The sequence below is a fragment of the Falco peregrinus genome, chromosome 9 (assembly GCF_023634155.1).
Source record: "Falco peregrinus isolate bFalPer1 chromosome 9, bFalPer1.pri, whole genome shotgun sequence".
NCBI classification, from domain to species: domain Eukaryota; kingdom Metazoa; phylum Chordata; class Aves; order Falconiformes; family Falconidae; genus Falco; species Falco peregrinus.
This window is the reverse complement of record NC_073729.1, coordinates 13,939,167-13,966,360: the sequence shown is the minus strand read 5'-3', so window position 1 is coordinate 13,966,360 and position 27,194 is coordinate 13,939,167. Positions and strand designations below refer to the sequence as shown.

The following is a 27,194-nucleotide window of genomic DNA, read 5'->3' as shown; positions in this document are numbered from 1 at the left end:
TTAGATTCTGCCCCAAATTTTTCTGCCTTATTGACAGGGACCACCTTTATGTATGCAGTTGAACCTCCTTTTCTGTGCACAGGGTTGAAATGCACACCCCTATCAGGACACTTCCAACATCTACTACCAATTTTAATATTAAAAAATCAAGGGAAACACATATAATCACCAGAAACATCCTGAATCCATCCTACTTTGAACTTGTCCCCATAATATGTTTTCTGATTTTTAAATTAAAGTCTTTGAGACTTACAAATGCACACAGCAGCAGGCACATACCTCCCTCTGCCTCACAGCCTGGTAAAGCCTAGTGAGTATTTCTAAAAAAAACCCTCCAAATGCATCCTTTTTTTCTGCATCCTAGGAAGGTGGTCAGAGCATCTTATGAGACCAAAAAATCTCAAATACATAAACCAAGAAACTGCTGGTAACTATTTTAATTTTCTTTCTATAATACAGTAGATTTTACGTAACTTCTCAATTTTTATGCATGGAGATGAAATCCTTCGTTTCAAAACTATGATTTTTGAGCACACTGCTGGTAAACCACTAAACATACTGGGGCTCAGACTTACCTGACTACCAATACTAATGTAACATGGATAAATTCCCATAACAGTAAGGGAAAAAATAATAAGCAGGGGCAGCAAGAATAATCGCAAGGAAAATAAACTGAAAGGAAAATGAAGAAGTCAGATAAAATATTTTTATAGTATCCCAAAGGTTTTAAAACCGTGTACTGCTGCCTAAAAGCAGGACAACAGCTTTTTAATAACTCTGACAATGTAACATTCTCCAATGTGCTAAAGTAATTAGCTGCTCTTGAAATTTCACCCTGTGATCATGTTTGGTGCTTCCACTTGTAAACATTTAAGTATGAGAGGCAAGTCTGATGTTCAAAGGTGGTTTTAAACATATCTTTGGATGGCAATGCTGGTGTTTCTTGGGAATTGCTTCTTCCTTTTCCAAGCTGGAAGAAGAGAAATCCAAAACCTGAACTAAACTCCCCTTCTAGAAGCAGCCCAACATCCATCTGAAAGCACTGTGTACTCTATCTCAGAGCTACCCCCACAGTCTTTGCATGAAATTTTTACAGAGAATAAAAAAATAAAGTACACAGAGAATGCAAACAGAAATTACAGTGAACTAAAAATATTCAGGCAGGCTTTTATGAACCTCCAGTATTATTTTTCTAATGCCACATTTGAATTTATTATTCTAAATAAACCTAAACATTCCATTATAGTCTTTCAAGATGAACTTGGATACCAGGAATCTCCTGAGCCCTGTAAGGAAATTCCTTTTAATAACCCAGCCCACAGAGGTTTCTTAGCTACTAAAGGAGACAACCAAATCGCCCCAGCTGTATCATGTTATTACAAGGAACTGAATTCCTCTTATGCAGCGTTGGGGTTTTTTTTTCCTAGCCATTTAGAATTGCCTGAGCAGAATGACACATAGCCTCAAATACCTTCCTTATAAATTTAAGCACATATAGCAACCCCAACCACTAAAAAAAAAACAGCAGAAGGAAACTTTCAGCCTGATAAAGGTCTAGAGGGATAATGATGGAAAGTGGTGCCAGTGATTTCTGAGTTCCAAGTCTCACTCCTGCTACTATTTGTTGCCACCTCCCCTCTTCTCCTGGCTTTGCAGAATTTCAATTGCCAAATTATGTTACAGCATCGGGACCTCACAACAGACAGTTCAGACTGAAGTTTCTTTAAAAACCCAAGGCACCGCTCTTTGGATTCCAGTGGACAAACCTATGTGCTGAAATGCCTCCTAATTGTCCTTCCAAAGAACAGATCAATGAAAAATACCATGTGTAAGGTAGACTCCGTTCTGCAATATAGAGTTTGCGTGCTTTATTTGTGATGGAATTCAGGTGAAACTCTTACCTTTCCTATCCCTGTTACAAGTACATTGGCCCTCTGCTGCAGCTGTCTCTGCTTCTTAATAAGGATAATAGTAAGCACATAATGTACTAAGGTAGTGAAATGTTTTTGAATCAAGTTAAATGGATATGAAAGATTTATGGCACTTGTATCTGTGCACCTGATTTACAGTAGCGTTTTCACAAGGCACTGCAAAATCTGTACGATGCAGAGTCTGTACTTTTTTTGCATACAGAAGTACACCAAGGATTTTGGTACATAAATAAGTATTTCTCTGTAATGTGAGACATTATCATCAAGTGTTAGGGCATGCAGCATTCCCTATTTTTTTACCTAGTGTGCTTTCTGCAGAGTAGGGTCTCTCTTGACATACCCATTTTAGCCATCATTTCTAGACTTTAAAAAAAAAAAAAAGGAATGAAAAAACTGCTGTAAAAGGGCATGATATGCAGGCCTCGAGCTTTGCTGAATAAAGCAACAACTCTAGTTAATCAGAGCTGGTCATTAAGACCAAGCACTAAGAGAACAGTTATTTCAGTCACTTACACCAAGGTAACAATTTATTTCTTATTTATCCTCCTTTCTGCTAAGGTTTTGCCCTTTCACCTCAGAGGCAAGCATCATTGTTTTTACAGCTGGCTTCATGGAAGCATTTGTTTATGAACGGCTATATTGCTTCCACTATAACTGTACACTCTCTAGTAACTCACCCAAACGCCAGGACCCACTTTAACACAGCTAGCCAGAGCTGTCGGTCACCAGGTCACCAGATCCATGGCTCTTCCTTCCCTGTCCCCAGGGGCAGTGCCACGACAGGGCAGCCCCTCGGCCATCCTGGCTCCACAATTCCCTCCCTGCCTGCCACACGCCAGCTAATGGCACACAACGAGAATTTACAACCAGGAGAGTGCAAATCGAGAATTTACAACCAGGAGAGTGCAAATGGCGAATGGCTTTCGCTCCAGAACTACTCTGGGAATTGCCTCGCCTGGGGTTTTATGAGGGGACGTTACTCCGGGGCCTTTACCCTCTGCACCAGAAGTATGGCTACAGCGACTTTGTTTTATTCCCAGCAACCACTGAAGCTTGAAGCAGGGACAGAGGACAGCAGAAGCAACAAACTACTTCCTCACAACACTCAGGAGACATCTCCTGCATAAAAAAAAGTGGGAAATTTCATGGTTGCCTTGCAGCTTCCCTGCTCACCCCTCAGCAGCAAAGGCAAATGCCAAATGCTGCTCAGGGAGCGGGGGGCTAGAGAGTAAGGCCCGGGGGAGGGCAGCTCAGGTAAAACTAAAGTACAGCTCATTTTTTATCATTTGCAGCTCTGTTTTAAACTAAAACCCTCCATGTCAGCCGATTACACTAAAAAATTTAATGGCAACATTCAGGGGAAAAGGAGCAATTGCACTCCCATACCCAGCCTGGCCTGTAATACTAAAGCTTCTGGTTCATTAGAAAAGATGTACATAATTCTGAGGTCTTTAAGGTTCACTTATCAACAGTTACAGGAAATTCAAAGCGCAGAGTGTTCCCGAGCTCTCATTTCTTAATTTTATTACTTTGGGAAGGAATGAAGCTCTGGGAAAAGCAGGTGAACCTCCACTATTTTATGTCCCTGCGCTCTCATTTGTCTCCCTTTTCTTTGTAGCCTCCGTCCCTCCCCCAGTTTGATGTTATTTTGTTCTCTTCTGTGTTGGCTTTGCATCTTCATGCTTTCCTCCCTACATTGCTATCCCCTGTTGTGCCGCTTTGTTCCTCCTCTGCTAAATGTACCATCAATAGCAAGCACGGGTTTGGTAGCCGTCCCCTCACAGCTGGCGTCCGGGATGAGAGGAGAGCAGCCCAGGTCAGTGAAGTGCGGTGCTGCAGTGACCTGAACCTCGCAGCCACCGCAAGTAATGAGGACCGCCGCTCCCAAAGCCGGGAAGGGCCACCATGTGCCAGCACCCAGTGCTGAGACCAGCCCAGTGCCATGGGTCGTGGCAGCACAGTGGGTCCTCCAGCCCTGTGCTGGGCTTTACCCAGAGGTGCTGCTGCCCGTGGATCTGGTAACCCACTTGATGGAGCAAGCACCGTTATTCACACTGTCCTGCGCAGGGTGACAAAGCAGGACAAAGAAAAACACAGATTCCTTTAGCTCTGGGAGAAGAGGTTTCTCTTCCTCCTCACCAGTGGTACCAAAGTGCCTACAAATGTAACACCCGTTCTCTGAAATCAATATACTCCCTAAAGATAGTCAATGAAGATTTCAAGCTCTTCTAACAGGCATGACGGGGGTGGATGTGAGAGGTGGAGTTACACAGGGTCTTTCTTTCACAGCCCTTTTGTGCCAAGACATTGTGTCCCGATACATAAAATGTATGCAGAATTTGCCCGAGCTCAAGTACTTGGCTTCAGCTCACTGCAACAACAGGGTTAATTAAGCTACGCAAGCTGCTTATAGCCAGCAAGAAGCAACAATCTTTTTTGTAAAAAAAAAAAAAAAAAAAAAAGGTCAGTAATTCTTGGAACATTTATTAACCCCCTACTGCAGGCAATTACTGTAAGATAAAGGTCTGCCAGTCTTGCATTAACATAAATTGCTGCATGTTGCTATTCTACAGCATAGTAATGTCCACAACAGTGTGAATAAATGCTAACATTTGAGTTTTAAGCTTGATTCAACCCCCCCAATCTCAGAGTTTTAGCAGATTTTCACTCTCAGTGGCTGTTTGGCCACAAAAAAATTACCATTTTACACAAGCCAAAAGAATGCAGGATGGCATTTCACACAGATACTGTTTTGTAGCTCGGTTCAAGGTAATCTCACACATTTCTGAACATGCAGAACTGAAAAGAGGAAGGGGGGTGGGAAGCACAAAACTCAAAGATCATTCCTGCTCTCCACAAGGTTCTGTAGTCACATACAACACAAAAAAACCCAGCACTGATTAAAAAAAAAAAAGGCTTTGTAATAGACAGGACACTGCCAACCAGCTTTAAATTGAATTACACAGCCTGCTAATCTTTATGATGAAATAAAATTTCTTTGAACACTACACATTATACTAAAATCTGCAGTGCTTTCTTCCTCCAGCCCCAACCTCTCTGCTCAAAGCGACTCCTCTACCCCGAAACCATTGTTCTTTCTAAGCAGGAATGTGATGCTCTACTAACAGAAAGACTTCTTATTTTAATTAGATATTGCTAATATGGTGTGCGTGATGTGAAAATTTAGTAAAGAGATTTTTGCACTTTGTAGTTTTGATGCAACATTAAATTTGTATGTGGCAAAATAAATCAATGGTGTACAAAGAACACATACTTTGACTGCTTTCCATTAAAATCATTCTCGTATTATGACACATGGCTGCAGCAGCGATGCTGGAGGAAGAATCTGATGACAATGTCTATAAAACTTTCTATTTGGGTGGCATTACTTATTTCATGACTGGTCAATACAGCAACCGTAAATCTCTGTTCTGTTTTAAAGTGTATTTGCAGGAAAGGGGGAATTGAAAGGAAGAATAATTTTGGTTATTTTATAAATTTGTATTGGTTATGGCTTATTATTTGAAACCTGATCATCTTCCTCTTTTAAGACAACAGCGGTCCAGGGAAGCAGATCCAAGAAATGACTGAGCAATTCTTGTGATTCAAAGTCCCATCCAGTAATTGTGCAATACTTTCCATGCTCACTAGCTCCTTTCTTTCACTGAAAATTACTAAATAAGTATGTTATAAAGAGACACTCAATCCAGAACATTATTCTCTTTGAAAGCACATTTCACCTGAGCCAAGTTTTTTAACGGCTGTCAAATCACACCTTAATGTTTGGTCTGACTGACCACGGCAGGTAGTATACAACTTGCATAATGGATTTTACACTGCATCTCTAGTAAAAAGTTAGTGATTACAGTTTAAAAAAACAACCAAACAATTCAAAGTTTATCTGTACGCCATTAACAGATAGTAAAAACAGTTCCTTGTGAAATTTCTTTATGAAAAGTTGCCAGGAATAACAAGAGCAAAACAAGAAACAGCTTGATCAGATATGAATAAACTTATACTGCTCCTCATGCACGTATTTCACTTTAGTCCGTGGAAATTCTACTATCTTGACACTCATTTCCATACAATTTCTGCTGGTTTACCTTTCAAGTTCTACTTCTAGGGTTCTGTTTTCTACAAAGCACCTAGTATCTGACTCAGAGCAGGCGATAAGTATGAAGCAGCAGCTATTACAACGATAGATCAAAAGTAGCATTTTGCATTTTTTTTTTTCACTTTTGTTTTCACATTTCACTGTAGATTGCTACATCAAGTAAACACTGTTCAGCTTATTACCAAAAATCCACATGGCTGTATTTTCCCACTATTTTATAAATACAATAAAAATGTAGCATTCAAACTATTTTTCTATTCCTCTGAGGAAAAAAAACCAACCCTAAAATTAGTTTTAATGTATCTAAAAAAGCTGTATACAAATAAAAGCTGAACACTGATGATTGATTTAGTCAAGCCATACGGGAATTTAAAACCAAGTACAAATGAGAAGTTAACTGCGACATTAAACACAGTTCTACTCAGAACAAAAGCAAAAGGAACTATTCTTAAGTAGTGATACTGCAATTAAACCTAACTTGGTAGAAACTTTTTTAAACTTTTCAATAAAGACAGAGTGAGATACATAACCCAGATAACTAAACATATAAAAAAAAGCACCAAACCAAGAAAATTTGAAGACTCTAGATTTCATCTTATAAATCTTGGGGGGGGGGCGTTAGATGAAATTGCTTCAACATGTTCCAAATTCATAATATTCAGTATCTAGAATTAGTAAGAAAGCTGTCAGAATAAAACTGTGTGTACAGGCTTGCCAGTGGCACCTTTAGGTCTCCGTTAATTCTCCAGTTCCAAGCATCTCTGAAACAGGCAGCCAACATGGTGTGGATCCTGCAAATCACACAGAATTCCTAATGGTATCAGAAGGATAACAGAACACCAACACCAACAGAAGAGGCAACTGCCTTCAGCAGCCAGCTCAACCTCTTACTGAAGTACGTGTATCCCATTCCAGTGTCTGAAACCTGAAGAAGCGTCTCACCAGAGCCACCCACAGAAGACATAGCTGTTTTCGAAATTAGACTAATAGATTTTCCTGGGAGTTGCTTCCCTCTCTCCCAGAACAGCTGTGCAAAACCCATACACACTTACAGGATTAAAGCTACCTCAGCATTTTCCTGCGCTCACAATGAATGCAATTTTTTTCTCAAGTGCTAAGAGTTTTGTTCATCAAAATGGTATTTCATGTTTAGTCAATTATTCATTCTAGCTATAACAAGTAGAGCAATATAGGGTTCAAAATATGCTCCAGATGGTAAAAACACAAATCAGAAATAAATCAATTTATAAAAATAGGAAGAGATTTGTTTTTATTGCCATAATTTTACTTTAAAATATTCATAAGCTTCCTTCTGGTTCTAAATTAGTTCAGAGTACTCTGAGCTCTCTGAATTTGGAGAAATTTAGAGCTTACTGCTTTGTTTTTATAAAAAAGCATCCTGTCAGATGCTAAAATGATTCATATCAGAAATATACTTTTACAGAGCAGAAGTTCCCAAAAAAAATTCTTCACCACAATGAAAGAGTTTTTAGTGTACGTTAGCAGAAGGAGCACACTCATACAAAACCCTAAATGAAGTATGTCCGGAGAAGAGAAAAGAAGGGTAGATAAAATGAGGGAATAACTGAGCCAGCCCAGAGAGACTGAGAAAGGATACACAAGGAATGTGAACCAGAATTTTTAAACAGTGATAAGAGCTTGATCTTACTATTAAACTATTTTTTTACAGTACTTTTTTTTTTCAGATTAAATTACACTATCTTCAAGGTCAAACACTATTTTGGCAGGTGTCTGGCTTACAGTTTTGAATATAATTTCAAGTTTCTACAGTACTAATGCAGAAATCTAAGTGTAGGCTGGAACCAACTGTCTGTCCATATCTCTGAGAGCAACAGCACAATTCCAAGGCTCTTCCCATTCCGACATCCATTCCATGTACCAGCCAGCAGTTCCAAGCTGAAGCTGCTATTTTCAATAACTTGACATTCACACAAAAGTGAACTTGGAAAGGGCTGACAATACGTTTCTGAGGACCAACCACATCCATATATGCAGAGCATAACAAGAAAACCTTTCTTTTCACTTCAAGTAACATGATGAACTACACCACAGAAAAGAAGCTGAATTTTTATTTTAGCTCAATCAACAAGGTTTATACTAAAGGCAAGCACATATTACAGGTAAAAAAATATTTATTTCAGTACAAAACCATACGTATTTGTCCACTAAACCATTCACAAAGTTCCTCAAGTTGTTATCCCACAGAAATTAAGAAAAATGCATTAAAAAAAAAAAAGACATGAAAGAGGAAAAAAAAATATGGAACAGTCAAGTTGCTAAATCCCAGAACAACTCAGAAAACACCTAGCCAAATTCCACTTCAGCTCCACAGACATTAACCAGCAGTAATTTCACTTACTGGATTTATTCGTATCTACCACTGCAGCATTTTGCCTAGCTCGTCTAGCAATATGCCTTATATTAAAAATTTTCCACTGGGGAGAAAATAAAAAAAACAACAACAAAAAAATGAATAAAGTAAGAGATAACCACTGGATAAAAAATGAACAAAACTGGCTATTTGAGAAAAATGACTAAACCAGATGCAAATTATTCACACAAGTAAGGATGTGCATAATCAGGCCCATACTAACTGAGCACAATAAACAGACCGTCACTCATTAAAGATTTGTCTGCTTGAATTTATCTTTGCATTCTCTTCAGTTCTTACAAGTTAGTCAATCACTTCCCATGACACAGGGATGGAAACATTGCACTATGAAGACAGAGCTATAATTAGATATTCCTATATTTCATTTCACATATATGACTGAATGAGAACGGATGGGAAAAATATGAACGGTGACAATAACAGTATGTTGAAACATTCAGTAAGAAATGTATTAGGCATAGAATAACATCTTAATTCTTCCTCAGCACATAATGCTGTGTTTACTGCAAGGTCAGTTAAGTTACTATAAGAGATTTTTAATGAAAACAATTATAAATTTAAAATAACTGTGTTTAAAGCATTTAACAGTCACCAAGGTCAAGTGATTACAGCAGTTACAAGACCCAAGGGACATGTTCACACCAAAACAAAGTGAATAAATTACCTCAGCCAGCATATGTAATCACTAAGTGACCACAGAGGTTATTCAATGTATAAGACCAGAAGACTTTCATGCAAAACCAATAATGAAAATTTATCAGCTAAAGGGAAAAAAGCATAAGAACTAGTAAAAGTTGCAGGAAAGGCTGAGAGAGAGGAGCGGGAAGGAGCATGTGGAAAGCATATTTTACAACTGGGCTGCCAAGACAAGGAAGGATGAGTGTTAATGAAATGGATGGACAAGACATTTTGCTCAAGTGAGATACCTGAAGAGCTGCAAAGGGATGCAAGACCCAAGAAATAAAAAATTGCAGGATTGACAGAAGTGCTCTCTGTCCTGTCTGACTGGCATATGTAACACCCAGGGCAGTACAGCCAGGCAGGCGTTCAGAATGATCATCTTTGAACTTTTCCCTTGGCTTTACTGCCAAGAAAATTACGGACAGTTATTGTGTTTTAGTTATCCCATTATATAATCCTAGTGGAGATAAGGCTCTGGGGTTTTTACCACAGGGTATGTAAAATAAGCTGTAGAATGAAGCCGAGCTTTGATCTTGCTTCTCTCCCTCATGGTATAAACGATACAGATGCCTTGTCTCCATTACTGCTTCACAACACAACTACCAGTGGAGAAAACTATGCACACAAAGATATGAAAACCCCTTTCTATAAAAGCAACACTGCATCTGATGGGAGATCTCAGCCCATTGCTTTGGAATAAGGTTCTTACCAACTATGATGGAAAGAAGCTGCCTCCCACTGGTATGTATCTTTTAAACTATTACATGTCATCACCTCACAATCTTGAACGTATTAATCTTCACAATATACACAGTCAACAGTAAAATGCAGTTACTCCCATTTTGCAGAGAGGAGCATAAAACAAAGTGGCAAAAGGGCAGGCCTGACTCATAGTATTACAATTCCAGATGAGGACACCAATGCCGCCAGATTCCACAGGGGAATCAATTTTCTGCCTCACCTTATACCAGAAACCTAATAACTGGTATTGTCATATAGATGAAAATGCAAGTGGATTCTGTGCATGTAAAAAAAAAAAAAAAAAGAAAGAAAGAAAAAAAGAGAGACAGAAAGAACAGAAAGAAAACAAAGAAAAAAAAAAGGGGGGGAAAGGAAATAACAGAAGAAGTTTTCTCTGTGTCTGAAATATGAAAGCCTGAGGCCAAAGCCAGTAGGTCCTCACACAATCAAAGCTTCCAGTTTCAATGACACTGCCAAAGAATGCAAAATCTGCTTTCTCAGATAAATACCATACTGACTTCTACAAGAACTATATATATGCTATAAGAAAGCCCCAAGGTAAATTACTGAGGCTGGAAAAAACCCTATTTCAAAGGGTTAGAATTCTTCTGTTGCAAATGTTAAACCCAGGATCTATGTGATAAAGTAACATCATCATGAAACACCTCTTAGATACAAGGAATGCCAAGTGGCTGCCAATACTATAAGATCACCACATGAAAGGGTGAAAACACACGAGCAGCTTGCTTGTTTTGGCTTTCTGCAGCACTGAGTTAGCATTTTCAAGTGCCAAGCACTGGGCATGGACTCTGGCTGAATCAAAGCAATACTTGTGAAATGACTCAAAGTCCAAAGAGGAACTTGGCTAGCCAGGCACTGCTCTCAGCAGCGCGTTCAGGGTAGACTTTGGAGGTCTGCGCTCTCCAGAAGGCAATTCTTTTTCTGGAGCTGCCTGGCATCGGTACTAACAGAACCTCACTGAACAGCCGTGCTGCCCAGGCTTCCCTCCAAGGACTGCAGCACTGGAGGACCACACCGCCCACCGCTGCACAGCCTCCCACTGCCCTTACCTTGCTTGTTCCTCCTCCTTCGCAACACTGACATTTACAGGTTATCACAAAGAATGCTCCAAAGTTGAGGAAGTTGTCTGTGTCTCTTCCCCCAACCTATGTACCAACCCACCTACTTCTGCTACCGCTTCTTACTTCCCGGTCCTGCGATTACATTCCGAGAAAAAGGACAGCTTTGAGCCCATAAAATCTAGTGCTGCTTTCTAGAAATAAGAATGATAAAACTAAATTACAGTAATATGGCAGTATCTGAAAGCCCCAATCCCACATGCACAGCAATAAAAAGGATGAAAATGTTCTTTAAAATTGGGCTGTAGAAATCAGAGGAGGTCAGAAGGAAGATAAAAAGAACAGTATGGAGAAAATGCAAAGGAGGGTGAAAAGACTGAAAACGTAGAAGCTCTTCTATTTAAAAATTCCTTTTGTAAATCCAAATGTTCTTTACTTATCTCTTGAAGGGTCAGCCACGGAACTCCAATGGAATAAAACGATGCTATTAAAGGCATGTAGAGATGTGGCCATCATACAGCAGGCAAGAGACAGTACACTGAGGGAGGTAAAGCCCGAGGACAAAGCTACGCTTTCAAAGGTTTTCATATAATGCTGTAAATTCATTGTAACGTTTCTTGAAGATCAGTTGCATGAGTCACCTTCACCTCTGAGCATTTCTAGTGCACATGGTGACATGGCAGTACACAGCCAGCCTACCAGTGGCATTTATAACAGGAGCATCCTGCACATTTAGATACATTCCTTGTATCTAAGTCCCCCTCCTTCATTTTAGCCTTCTGCTGTTGCAATTTAATTGCCCTCAAATGTAGCGATATGCTATCAAGGCACTGCTATCAAATACAGCAGAATGTGAAACGTCTTCTACCCAAAAGGCATTGAGTGTGTCCGAAGTTAAAATGCCAGTACCCTAACGCAAAGGGGCAATCGTGTGAAGACCACCCCCAAAAAATTCTCTCCTTCCAAACATCATTATTGATTTTGCCATCCTGTATTGTGGGAAGAAGGACTTCCACCATTCCCAAATATGTTGTAGCTTTCAGCACTGCTTTAAATTATGGTAAACCCAAAATACAGCGAGCAATAGTTTTGGCTGTGGATATAAAACCCCACAGTGTCAACTAATGGGACACCGCATACATTCCTACCAGGTGCCACCACCCCCTCAGCACACACGTAAGGCTACACAGTCCTTGCTGTGGAATGACAGAATCTTTTTCCCCCAAGGTAATGCAGAAATACAGCAAAGTCTCCAAATTTGTCTTAATTAACAGAATCACACTGAGGCTAGAAACAGCACATCACATGAGGACAAGTGAAGTAAGCAGGGGGGGGGGAGGGGGGGAAGGGATTTTCAAGTGCTCTAATTCAATTAGGAGGCAGTGACTGACACTTGGACAGGAGAGGTTAACTGGGGTCACCAAAACGCAGTAATTCCTTACCTAACCAGTCATTAAACTTCTTAACCTCTGAGGGCAGTCCCAGTTCGGTGAAATCGCCTGTGTGGAGAAGGATGTCCCCATAAGGCATCTGGATGCCATCTGTTCTGGAGTGTGTGTCTGAGACGCAGACAAATCGCGTGTGGCCCGCTGGTTTTGGAGTGTCATATGGGATAGGGTCGACCCTAAAGCAGACACATAAAGATCTCGTAACAGTTACAAGGTTAAAACCCTCACATCTATTATTTCAGATATCAACACAGAGCTATCTCTACAAAGCGTGCATGCACACACACATCCATTTACACACACCATGCTGGAAGAAACGATTCTGTAAAGCAACACAGCCAAAAATCCAGAAGGAATCACAGTGCTTCTTAAAAACTTACCTGGCAAGAAGGGAAGATTAAAAAATACAGAAGATATGGCCGGTTTCTGATATTAAAGTTAATTTAAACATTGGGAAAAACTGACATGTGAGACTTTGAATTCAGATATATTTTTCCACCCTTTACTTTACACATGAACAGGTACAACAGGTCTCGCAGGTGGGCCAGCAACAGGCTCTCACTTGAGCTGAGCAGCTCAGCAGCTGATTTTGTTCGAGGGCATAGGAAATCCTACAGATTCCAGCAGGAATATTTGTTTACACACAAACAGGTACATTCAGGAGTGCTTTGATGAAGCCTGGAAATTGCAGAACTGAGACTAATGACAACTTCTTACCCTCATACAACGTCCTGAGCTCATCTTCCCAAAATCTATAAAGTCAGGAACTGATACAGCAGAGCACTAAGGAACCATAGATAAAACATTTTTTTTCTATTATCAATGATGTTTAAAATGTAGTTCAGTTGGTTATTTGCAACCTACGTTTGTTAATGTGATCTTGTTAACTATATGCAACCCATCACAGAAGTTTGGTTTTGAGATGTCTTTTTAAAAAAAAAAATAAGCAGAATAGAGAAAAATAACAGGGAAGAGAAGTGCTTTACACATGCTTAGCGGGTCAGAAGTTCTAATGTGCAACAGAGTAACTTAAACTCCAAAAAGCAATCCATCGCCTGTTTTGGAATAGCAATTATTTCTCTGCAGAGAGTTACCATAATTCGATTTGCTCAATTTAACTCAAGATTTGAATAGCACAGCATACAGATTAAACCCCATCCCAACTCCACAAAACTTCAACCCATTCCACCGATGTGCCACTTTGATCATTGTTAGAGCTTAGCTTCAGCTAGAACTTTTGGGGTGTTTAGGAGTTATGTCAGAGTAATACTTCACTTATATCTCAAATCATGCGAGCAGTGAAACCAAGCTCTGAGTATTCTAAAGCACCCAAAATAATGCTGTTCTAAGACTTATTGGGACAAACTGACACAACATCCAAAAATCAGTGTCTGACAGTAAAAAGAGATATTAAACAGGTTTTATTAGTTTTGCTCCCCATCCTGAATGAAAAGAAAAATAACTAGCACACATCACTGTAAATCTGTTTTTCTTAAATCCCCACAGCTGTAATGCGACGTATGATTAGCAATAGAAAATAAAACACAAATCCTAGGAACATGGAGACTTTTGAAGTATTCCTTTATTTACTGGACTGTATTTACTATTTTTAGTAAACTACATTAGTATTTATTGTATTTTGAAATGTGTAAAAACTTCCACAAGTGTCTTGAACTGTAGCTCCCTGCACAGGTGAGAAAGACCAAAAGCATCCTCCAAGGAGCAATTCAGCTCCCAACTTTGGGGAGTTTACAGTGGTTCAAGAAATCAAACACTGTACGGGTACGTACTGGTTTCCAATGGGAAAATGTCCACATGAACGCACTTACTAACAAGATTTTACTAAGTCTTTTGTATTTGGTACAATGTTTAATAACAGCTAAAATTTTCACATGGGGGAAGGGGGAAAGACACTATTTGTTAGACTGCACTTTCCCAGGTACCATAATTTAAGCATGTCCAGTCCAACTGTATTTACCATAAATATACCACATTGGTATACCTGGCTGCCACAGTCCACTGAATTAATTTGAGAAATTCAGGCTTTAAAAAATGTGGACTTTAATATGGCCTTTACTTTAAAAGCAGGTTTTACTGCAGGCTGGATTGGTTTGGAGAGGAAGTTTGGTAGGTAACTGGTTTTGGTATTGCGTCTCCTATTCCACCCAAAGCACCAGGTACAATTAGTTGAGCCATACAACTGGTTACCACTACAGGAACCCACTGCAAAAATCTGACGTCCCACAATCAATGGATTCTTAGTCTTTGCAAGGGTCAGATATTAAGAAGGTTATTATTACAGAGGAAAATTAATTTACCCATTGAAATCACACTGGCAAGCTGGGCAGAACTGTAATTATAGACCGCTTTTGTGTTTGGTGTTTTCCTCCCAATTACTCGAAGGTAAGCAGAAACTTCTTCAATAGTATGTCACACAGTAAACACGCGGGTCTCCATGTCAACACTTCCAAGTACGTTTGCTCCAGACAACACAAAACCCAACACCAACTTCCATCACTACCACATACCTTATTCAGGTGGCCTCTGCTCAAGATATGGACCACCACTGCCTGCATCCTGGTAGTCCAATACTGTTCATACACAGCAGTTACGCTTTTGCTATTCTCTGCAGCTTCCCGACAACCCCTGTTTTGCTTTAGGCAACCCCTATAGGAGCATAACACCAAAATTTGGTTCAGGATTTTTCTATTCATGCCATGACTGATTTACAGAAAATTCTATAATCGAAATACATTAAGTTCCTGACCCTTCTTTCTCCTCTTTACAAACACTACAATGTTGCCAAGTAACCTTTTTTCTAAATCTTCGCTTAATTTCTTCTCTTATTCAGTAGTGCTTGCCCACTAAGTACTTGAAAGTGAGATACTGAAGGTTATTGTGTTCAGCCCATCAATTTATCCTACTCAAAACAGTCCTTCAATAGAAACTTAATAAAAGTGGTGTTATTGCCAGTCCTAAAGGCTCAAGTTTTCTTTTCATCCAGAGCTACAGTACAGCAAACAGTAATGCGAGATTTTTCTTTTTTACTACATCATGAGAGGATTGGCCTCTGAACCCATGAGATGAGCTGCCGCAGGAGGCCAGGCACTACCACCCTTTCACAGCTTTCGGTGACACACTGCTCGCTAGCAGGCTTCCACCTGGGCTGCCAACGCCACCCCTTCTGCTGGTGGTCTGCTCACCTCACAGCCCAACACCTGCAGCTTACAAACCAACATTTCCGAAAGCTCTGTCATAGTTATGCGCCTGACCCTCACTGCAGTTCAACAGGAGATTAAAATAGTAATTTCAGCCACCACCAGTCTCTGCTCAATCAGAGCACATGCCTAAGAGATTCAACATATCCTTTACCATTTGCTCCAAACAGTGCATCCAGCTAACCTGGACAGTCTCCATCACCACCAATACTTTATTTTTTCAGTCTTGAGCTGGCAGGCTGAAACACTTGACAGATTACTTGATCACTGCACTTGGGAAAGCATGGTCACAAAAAGATGCCAGAATAATTTAGCTGTTCTTACGATAGGATTAATACAGAAATCAGGAAATGGAAAACAACCTAACAAAACAGCCAAGTGTCCATACGTTAGGATTAATACAGAAATCAGGAAATGGAAAACAACCTAACAAAACAGCCAAGTATCAAAACGAATGAGAATTTTTTTTGCCGTAAGTTAGTAAATGATGTTGAGCATCTGACTTCCTTTACAGACAGCTGTTAATAGGTACTTATCTATCCTAAGAGATCTTACACCTTAGAAAACTAGGCGTTTTTCCCAAAGTTTATAAAAGACAGAATGTAATCCCCTAAAGCCGTTGAGCAATGACTGCTTTCTAAATTCATGATGGTAATGTAAGATCTGTCACATTTAATGCACTTATGACAAGGGTTTAGGAATCAGAGGGGATAATGTAATCATCATAGACTTCTATAAGGACCTTGTTTATCCAATAATTACTTGGCTTTACTAAACTGCCCTTACCATCGGTTGTTCTCATTTAGAGGAAGACTCACTCAGGTACAAACCTCGTATTTACAGTCCCTCACACGCTGCTGCAGCCGAACCAAATGACAACAAAACCCAGGCTCCAATGTGGCTTGCTCAGCTATCACTAATCAGTATCTTCCTCCAAAACCACGGTTACCATGGCACTTCCAAGACAGCGGGGCCATGTAAGCAAGCAAACCCAGTGCTGCCCCTTCCTTGCCTTGCGGATGCTGCGTGCACAGCCGGGCTGCTGACATCCCAGCGGTGCTGCTCCCGGGGAACATGTGGACTTGGGAGTTCCATGCTGTCCTCATCTACTGGACAGTAAATTTCATCATGGCTTTATGCTTTAAAATCAGAGATTTAGTAAATAAGTGACAATGAGCAATGCAGAAGTCATCAAGGGGGGTTTTGACAGTGAGGTGGGGGGGCTGAATTCAGAAATTCACAGAGAAGGAAAACATTGGGCCTTTCACATGCATGGACGCAAAGGACTTGATTTAGGATGTCACGCTATGGAACAGACACATGAGCTGTGTATTTCAGCCCAAGCTTATGCTAGTTTCTCACAATTATGTCTTATAAATCAGCAGCATTAGAAAGCACCTCTGAGACAGCAAGGGCAGTGCAGCCCTCCAAGAAACAGAGCTGCAGGCAGAATTACACCAGGACCCTGTTTTCAAAGAAAATTCAGAAAAGACACAAGCACCATTTTTCTGAAAGAGCTAAAAGTTTTGATTGCAAACGATAATTCTGCATGGTTGAGTTCAAATGCTGAAAACACAGGGCTCTGGCTGGGTTAGCCGGTCCTCGGGAATGCCTGTGCTTAGAGAGCTGAACCCACAGCCTTCCAACCTCCCCGCTCTCCTGAGCTTTGAGATATGCAGACCCCAAATCCCCTCTTACAGAACAATTCCCAAGAAACCAATTCATCCAAGAAGATGGAATAAAAATCTTAAACATTAAGCCAGGAAGAATTTCCAGTTCCTAACATTGAATAAATCACACAGATTAATGTGGCACCTAGGCTGCAGAAAACATTTACAGATGCTAAAAATCCCTCCCGCTGCCCCAAACCCTTCAGCTCAAACCAGCACTATAACTGCTTACAGGCCACTACTTTTTAAGCTGGTTCTGTTGGCTTTGCTACAGGTGAGCAAGTCGGCAGTCAGCAGAGACCACCACGGACGGGATTTTACTCCTTCCCAGGCCCACCAGATGCACAAACAGTCCCATGACCTACGGCCCCCGTCCTTCCCAGACTGTGCCACATCATATGATGCCTTTTCATCTCTTAATAATTTCTCCATTGGGTTAGATCTGTGACTGAATTTGTGGGTTTGTTTTTTATGACATTTAAATTACTATTCATTATAAATCCATTTAAGCACAGACTTCAAGTCTGTGTAGCACATAAAATCCGTGTGTTGTTGCACTTACTCTACTGTTTTGGGAGTCATTTGGAGACATGCTATATAGAATAGTTACTAGATTAAAACCCTATCTATTTTACTAGCTTTTAAAAAAACACCTACTCATACTTGCTATGAATACTGTGTTTTATTTATTTACACAGTTTAGCTTCCTCTTGCAGAATCTTCATACTCTTCCTGCTACTCCTATTCTCAAAATTTGTAAACCAAACCTTTTCAAAGAGCCAGTTAGCTTGGTATATTTATTTTAGGATTAAAATACAAACATTTTCTGCAAAAACTCATAAAAAAGCTTGTTTCTAAGTGCTGTTAGTTCCCCCTCCCCAGCTAAAGCAACAAAAGGTAATTTTGTTGCAACTGGAAAACAAAAGCAATATAGTATCATATTTTTTCAATATATCTTCAGCTTTTTCTTTCTTTGAACTCATAGCTCTGTCTCTACACATGCTCCCCCTGACATGGGAAGTTCAGGAGAAGAGAAGAAGGGGAATTTCTGTGGAAACTACTTGCTACAGTACTTAAAGTATTTGTAACAGTAGCTAAATCTCAGAGCTTTGTTGTCTTGTGATAGTTGTTATTTCTCTTAGAGCCAGTCCCAAGTCCTGGCATTGGGCAATCATGTGAGACCTGTGGGTTAATTATTTTTGTCAACATACATCAATAAGTCTCTCTGTTCAAGAAAAATGCTGAAAAGCATCTGTATGCCCTGCAGACATTCAAGAAACGGAATGAAAATAAAAGATGTGCAATTTTTCTCATTTTTTAAAAAAATCTCAGGACGATTAGACCAACTTCATAATTTCAGAAAGTTTGTAATGCCACAGACCAGGAGGTCTATATCAAAATCAAACTGTAAATGTGTCTACATTTTGAAATAAGAATGTAACATCTGAATTTAAAATCTTCAGCTCAAAACATTGTCTTAAAATGTAGCGCCATTGAGTTTAGTTGATCAGGCTGACATGAACATGGACACTGCGTACACGCTCAGACTCAAAGCCAAAACTCCAGCATCAAGTGTGGAGCAGATACAGTGCCCCCGTTCTTCACTATAACTTAACTCAGCATATTTTGAGCAGCTTCTCTCTCCCAAAGCTGCAAGGAACAAGCCGACTGTGCCTGCGCTGCTCTGCAGCTGCATCTCCCGTAGCTGCTCCAGATGCTGTTCCCAAATTTATAAGGCGTCTTAGAACACCCAGGCATTTTCTTTTCTCCACTGCTGAAGCACACATTGCTTACAACAATCACCCTGCCAGCACCCACCTCAACACCCAGCATTTCAGCTCTCCCCGGTGCTGCAGCTGCAGGGTGCTGGCAGCCGGAGCCGCAGCAGCCACGGCCCATGGGGCAGCATCCCATGGCCGGCCGGGCAGCAGGTGCTGGCCCTGGCCCTGGCCCACCACGCTGGGACACCAGGGAAGGGGCTGCCACTGAGCACACACCAGCGCCAACAGCCCACGGTCAGCTCCAAGACTCTTGGATGACAAAAATCCAGAAAAAGGCAAATTACAGTAAGAGAGGCTGTAAGCCTGTTGGGATGGCAGCTGAGAAGCCCGTTGGGACGGCGGCTGAGACCCTGGGGACTAGCCAGGCCCAGGGGTTTTAGCCATGACTCTCCTTGGCGGCAGGCACAGCCACCCGTGGCCCCAGACGCGTGGCTGTGCGCCGCAGCCATTCCAGCCGGCTTTGCTCCCTGAGCTGGCTGGGCCCGCTGAGTCCAACACACCCCGGTGTCTTTATCTCCTTGAGTCATCTCACCATGATTGCCAGGGTAGATGCTGGTTTCCCAAGCACAGCTGCAGATCTCAATCCTAAATGAGGCTCTACATGATGAGGACCCAGTCATAGGAACTGATTAAAGGGGGGGGGGGGGGGGGGGGGGGGGGAGGGAGGGAGGGGGGGAAATGTACGGCCTGGAGAAGGGGGAGAGGTGCAGGAGAACAGGATACCCAGCTGGCAATAACCACTGTGACTTTCTTCCTTAAGAAATCCTAGTACCCATGGGTAAAGCCAGACACCACAGGTTACCATGGCTTTCTTCAGCCAACAGGGGAGCAAATAAATTGGAGAAAAAGCCAAGTGGGTGGTGGGACGGGCAGGAGACCCAGCAGGGCAAGTGCTCCAGCAGCATCAGGGAGGGGAGGCAACAGCCAGCGTGCCAGGGAAGAAAAGGACTCCAAGTCAGCAACCTGCAGGACCACCTTGGCACCTCTGCCCCACTGCCGGGGGCTCCCTTCCCACCCCACCTCGCATCCCAGAGCTCCCTGGTGGCCCCACCAGGGCTAACGCACGCAAGAGGAAAGCTCAGCACGCTCCTCTTGCCCCTGGCTGCCACACAGCCCACACACCTCCAGCCCCACTGAGCGAATGCTCCTGTCGAAAGACCTGTGGTCTGAAAAATCCACTCTGGTCAGTCGAGAATTATTATCACTTTGTAACTTGCATTTAAAAATTCCTAACAAAACAGGCCTTTTAGAATTACTTTTTTTTGAAGCTGCAGTGACTATTTTAGGAAATCGTTCAGAAATAGATTAACTTCTTAGTATTTATAACTGATCCTCTGGTTTTAAAAGGGAAACTACCTTTGATGAAGAAGACAGGCAGGTTATTCAATTACGCTGTCCCTTCCAATGAAAGGCAGACACCCTGCAAATTCTTACAGCGTAAATTCAGCATATCATATAGACATGCAGACATCTCCAGCCAGAAAAACGTATGTGTGCACATACATAGAGCTGATTTTGTGATACAACACATGCTGAATGAGCAAAGCAAATGCTCATTTCCTCTCAATAAACACAATAAATGTCAAAATATAGCACTGCTTTGCTTGGCTGCTGTCAGCCATTAATTGTTTAAATCATACGTATTAGTGCTTTTGTTAACTTGACTCCATCCTCCAGTATAGTCAAACACCAAGAAAACATCTGGTTTCTTCTCTGACTAAAAAGAAAGGGATGCAAATACCTTTCGACACTCTCACTGGTAAATCTTATTTGTACAAGCACACATATCTAATAACAGACTATCCCAGATTAGCTAGAAAGCCACACCTCTTCTGGAAACCTCCATGTACATGTGTCACCCATCAAAACCTTAGAAACAGTTCTGGAAACTGTAAAACAGAGGTCTGATATTTATTTCAGAAATGGCATTAATTGTGTCTTGGTGCAATGTGGGGAAAAAAAATAAATTACATTTACAAACCCACAGGAGGATTCAATGCACCACTCAGCAGCTTACTGCTAACGTTTCCAACAATTATAGCTGCAGGGAAATGATGGATCTTTTTATTACAGGTTTTGGAGCTGTTTTATTTCCAGTGAGATTTATGAGATTAAACAGAAAAGACCTATATTATCCACTGTCATCATTTGGGCAAACTTAAGAAAACCCTCCTTCATAAGGAATTCATAAGAGATCTCAGCCCAATATAAACCTCAACTAATTAAGAGTCCAACCTCTGCTAATCCCAGGTTCTGGTCAGTAGTAAAACCAGAAAGAGCTAAAATAGAGATTTTCTGTGGTGTTCTTTGGGAGCAAATAGTCAGCTGGTTTTCTTCCGAAGTACCTAACCTCCTTTGACATTAACGGGAATTCAGAAACTGAATTGCTTGAGTGCTTTTGAAAATCTTAATCATCCCTTTGCAAATTACATTTGTTTAGTCAATGAAATACCTTCTAAAATTTGGGTATAAGTGGCCTTCCAAAGGTTAAAGAAGCAAAACAGAACTAAAAACAGTATCAACACCAGTACGAGCATCACTCTGAGGCCCAAGCAAAAGTTTCCTTCAAATAAAGCAGTAAATTGCCATTTTTATGCTGGTATGTTTTCAATTAAAAGTCATTTAGAAGCACTTTTCCCACATTCTTTTGTTTTGGTGGTGGGGGGATGCTATAGTTTATGCCTTGCTCTCACCCCAAAAGAACTTATTTGCTGATAAAACTGCAGCTATAGGAGGGTATGTCAATATGCTCTCGACACCAAAAGCAGACTTTTATTTCCCTACTATAAGCTTTCCAAACACAGACTCATTAAATATACTCAGAAAGTACAATCTAGCATCCCAAACCCCAAAAAGAAGTGAATTTAGATCCAATTTTAATTTAAGGATGACAAAATTTGAAAAACACACATTTTTATCTCTCAGCAAGAGTGAGGCTAAATGAATGTGTGGTATCCCTCCAATCGTTTCAATTGCACGAGTCATAAAACGGAGCAGACTTGTTTCCAGGGTGGAAACCACAGAGGTGGCTTTAGCTCTCGCTTCACCATTAAAACAGATTTTCAAACTGTAATGCAGAAAAAAAACCCACCCCAAAACAAATAGGGGCAGATCTCCAGGATAGGTTGAATTTAATCGATTTTGCTCTAACTTGACACATCAAAAATGTCATCTTTCTCAGAAATTAGGACAATTTGTTCAGAGGCACAAATGTAGAAAACTAATGATATGACTTCTAGTCACAGGGTTCCGTCAAAAAAGAATTGTATAAGCATGTATAGCAGCATATACTCCATTTTTTATGCCCATTTGTATTAAAATGAACTCTGGAATGTCCCAAAATGTACAGAATTCATAAGCATGACTCAGTTTTTCTTGGAGATTATAAAATTCAGCAAATAGACAATAACCTATTTAATAAGGCAACTGGCCTTGAAGGCACACAAAATTTTGAGAAGAACTGATTATCTTTTAGCATTTCCTACCAAATCTAAAAACTACATGTTTCAGAAACACATGTTCAGTGTTTAGACACTGGATTAAGCCTACAGCATTTGCAGAAATTCACTTGAGGTTGGTCCTGACTCGCCTCCCCTCAATATATATTTGGTCTGAAATACAGTAACTACTTGAAATTTCACCGACTTTCAGCTCAGGAAATAGAAGTGTTGGGTTTAATCCACAAGTTAAGTATACAGTGCAAGTAAGAAGCTCTGCACTTAGCCTTCTCAATCATTTTACTTTCTGATCTGAAGTTATCACCCTCTCCAGGGATGAGATGCAATTCAATCTCCATGCAGGCAAAATGCTAGCCCTCTCCTAAACAGAGTGCTAATCACGAGTCTCTCTGCTGCTCTGCCTTATGATTTGACTTCCACAGGGGTGACAGAACCGAGTCCAAAAAACCTGTTCAAAGGAAGGACAACTCACACTGGGCAAACACTGTGAGTTCCCATTTTTAAGGTACTAAGGGCACAGAGTGCCATCAACATGCCTATGAAATTGTCACTGATGTTAGTGGGAGATCAGGGAACAGAGCAGAACATATAACTCAAATAAAAAGAAACTTCCTAGCATTCATGCAGCACGAGATACTATTTTAAGGGAAGTAAATTGGCAGACACTGTATATTATCTACAAAATAGCTTTGTGGATCTGGCAAAAATCTGTCTCTCTTAGGATGTATATTCTCTCCGGCATCTAGGCTCTAACAAACTTTTTGAAGATAATAGTAATAAAATGCTTCCAACTGAAACCCAGGCAACCGACACTATTTTCCTACTCAACAAAATTCTTCATAATAGCCACGCTGTCTTAAAAGGCCTTCTGCCACTCAATCTCACGTATATGAATTATTTCAGCCTTTGTGAAAGGTTTCAGTCTCTACCTCCTCTTAAGATTTCTGAAGTTTTCTGCAGGGAAGATGATAAAAAAAAACGGACAGCAATTTAGCTCTTCTAAAGTTAAGTCCTTGTTTTTAATAGGAATAGAGAGAGGAGATTATTAACTAGTTTCTACCAACACCAAAAGACTGGTTTGTACTCAGCCTCCAGATTACCAAAAGCTCAGTACTATGTAAGCATGCACCTTGTGTAACCACCCAGCTGGCCCAGTATTTCTGTACTCCTAATTCCATTGTCACACATTTTGACACTAGTCATCTTAAGCTCAGCTTGAATTCCAGACTTAAGACTGCTGAGAGATCCGAATCAGTCTCAGGATGTATAGAAAAACATGAACTTACTTTGTATAATTTCCTTTAATAAAGTGGGAAGGAGTACCAGAACCAAGTTCTGCTCTCAGATGTGCTCTCAGCCCTTCACAGTAACTTTGCTGGAGACACAGAAACATAAAAGACAACTTTGGGCACCCAAATCTACTGGAGAGAATTTCGCACTTTTATCTTTCCATTATTTCTCCTTCTAATGCAATTGTCTTCATTTCAGCCAACATCATCTCCCTGACATACACGGCTAACACGAAACCCAGTTGCAGACAGAACTGGATCCAGTCAACAAAATGTTGCAATTCCTGGTGACTGGATTGGAGAGGGCTGTGAAAGCAGGTTCTCTCATTTGTAAAAGATTGCACCAAATACATTCCCAGCTAAAAAGATTATACCAGATAGCATTCTCCCTCTTTTCTCTCTATCCAGTATTGAAGAACTTATGACAAGGAAACTGCAGGTCAAATAGTATACATTCCACAATATTTCAAGATACAAACATTAGTTCCAGAGAGAAAAAGTTTGGTAGATAAAGCTATAGCAGGGGGAGAAATAAAATCTCGTGTCTGCACTAGCAGAACACGATACAAATGTAGCTTCAGCAGGAGATACTCCTTAGAAATGCACAATTCATTCGGACTTACTTTCTCCCCCCCTTTATTTTCTTTTCCAAGTCTCACCCGTTATTTGGTATTCTTACACCCTTTCTCCTAAGCAATGAGCACTTGTTTGATGGAGGCTGCTGAACCCAGCACCAATGCCTTCTTACAGAAAATAAAAAAATCTTATGGATAAAAACCAGCACTGAGTATTTTTGTTGCACCATCACTACAATTTGTCTATGGCATTTATTTGACACATATCATGTTTAGACAGTATTATGAGAAGCACTGCTGCATATACAATCAGGAGGTTTTATCAATAATGTAGTTAATAGGCAGAGGGTTTGTGGGCAACCACAGTGTTACAGGTTATCTAAAGAACATTTTTGTTTTACCAAGTCCTCAGTGGGAGTACCTGGGACATTCATATTTATCAGAATTATTACTGAGTTCTGCAGTTAGCAATTATTCTTACAGTATTAAACCATTTATTTCCAAAGATGTAACCCCAAAAATCAAATAAATCCAAAACCAAATTATAGTCAAGATGGAAATCTACCTCAGGAATACTTTTAGAAAACTCAATTTAAAAATGCACTTACTTTCGCTTCTACACCAGTAACAAAGGCAGGGGAAAAGAAGGAAGCACAACAGAATCATTTTTATTTCAGTATTATCTACAGGTCAATTCCAAGGCCAGATAAGCTGAAACCTCTCAATATGCAGCTTCTATATGTGAACAGTAGGAAGGTATTGTCCTGTATGCCCCAGAGGTTGTTACCAATTGTACAGATCTACTTAGAAATCTGTTAATATGCAACAGAACACAAGACCCTGAAAGCTTAGAAAACTAGCCGCTTCCCAAATCCATATGTCGCCCACTATCAAAAGTTTGGTTCACGTGGGATGCAGAAGCGCACTGCAGAAAGTCATTTCTATGCCAAATACAAAAAAGCAAATACTTTGTGGTTTGAAAATTAGAGAAAGAATATCACCATGAAAAGCTTCAGGAAGGAGGAAAAAAAGCTGCACCACATAACATTTTACGACGCAAAATGAGATATGGGCAATGTAATTTCACTTACGTGATGCAGTTACAAGCCATGCAAATGCAATCTCAGTGATTACACTTGAAAACAAAAGAGGGAATTTCATTACTTCAACCAATGCATTAGACATGTAAAAATTACAAAACATCCTATCAGCTGCAGAACAAATAGAAACCGTAATTTTGCATTTAGATGGGAATAAGCAAGGTGGGTGAAACTCATCCTATCATGGTGGGTGTTGGTAAGGCATTAACTAAATAATGCAACATCTAAGCTTACACAGCCAGCGGTACATAAGGTCTCACGCACAGAGCTGAATTCCACCAAACTTGTCATTAATAAGCTAAAGAAAAGAGAAATCATACCTCCAATCCTCCAAACCAGGAGTTTAGGAAAAAAAAAAAAAAAAAAAAAAAGCCCAAACACCAACAAAACTAACCAAAAAAAATGACCAACAAATGCACACATTTTTATGCAAAAGAATCATTGTTTTTATTTAACCTCTGGTTTCTTGAAGCTTGAGAATACCAGGAGGTTACTCTGAAGTAAGACAGGCTGTGTGAATTAAAAGTACCATAGCTTTTCCTATATCTTTTCCTATATGACTTCCCAGAGAGTCTATTTATTAGGCACAGTCCTATTTTCTGATTTAGCTTAAGCACTTTTCCTAGAGAATATGAGTGTCCACACCAAGAGGAATTTCAGAGTACCAGCTGCAGAACAGCTTTTTCTGTAGGAACTATCTTGAATCAGTTTCCTTACATGAATACATGCTTACTTACTCTTGGATTTCATCTTTATTCTCCTCTTAGTGGTTAAAAGAAGAAACTCAAACGTTTTTCATATGTATTCAGATAATAAAAACATAAGGAAAGCTTCAGCTACTTGAAAATTCACAGTAAAACTGACAAAATCAAAATACATAAATATATGGAATATCAGGATGCACTTATTGTCAGCTATACTAACTTGGTGGGTAGCTGCCTCTTTCTTTAAACAATCAAAACCATTTTTGCTTCGACTAAGAATAGGTGTAACATTGCACCCACCTAGTCATCCGCAGCAGTTTTTTCCCAGTACACAAATGAAATGCCAGTTCTTTTCCCTGTCATTATGGAACAGGAAAAGATACCTTCCAGGGACAGACTATGACAAAATTCCACAACAGCTCTACAAGGCTATGGAGAATTGCAAATTAAAAACCAAACAAACAAACAACAAAAAAAAAAAAAACACCCACCAAACACCAAAAAAACACACACACACAAAAACCAAACCAAAACCCAAAAGACCCCACAGTTTCTATGAGTTTTCAGCACAAAATCATTTACTAAAAATTCTGTTAAAGATATTCACTAAAACTTCCCAGCATCTTTGACAGCTTTGTAACTATTAGAGTATTTTCTGAGTAAGGAAATGGGCTAACTCAGTAAGTTGCTTAAGGAGAAAAAAAACCCAACAAACCCACAACTGTTAAAACCCGGGAACAGCTGTCTTAACCATTTCTTCCTTTACATCTGGATCCATTTGTTTTTTAGTTTTCTTTACATTTCTGCATTCTGGCATTGCCACTGAAATTTCCAGTCGGACAGCACAAAGGGCTTGTGCTCCTGCTTACTGAAGTCAGTCAAGTCAAAGTTCACAGTGACCATAAGGGCACAGGAATGTGAGCTAAGTGAAACTATTTTGTTCACATCAATACTTTAACAGTCATCTACATTAAGCAAAATTAGCAGTTAAG

The 27,194-nt window shown here is 40.2% G+C and overlaps 1 protein-coding gene across 3 annotated transcripts in view; it reads right to left on the bottom strand.

Moving 5' to 3' along the window:
- MPPED2 (metallophosphoesterase domain containing 2) overlaps positions 1-27,194 on the bottom strand; it is a 108,779-nt gene that overhangs the window by 57,911 nt on the left and 23,674 nt on the right. For all 3 annotated transcript variants that reach the window (XM_055814661.1, XM_055814662.1, XM_005232628.4), the window contains exon 3: positions 12,402-12,583. In XM_055814661.1, the coding sequence (XP_055670636.1) occupies positions 12,402-12,583 (182 nt within the window). The remainder of the gene's footprint in view (positions 1-12,401; positions 12,584-27,194) is intronic.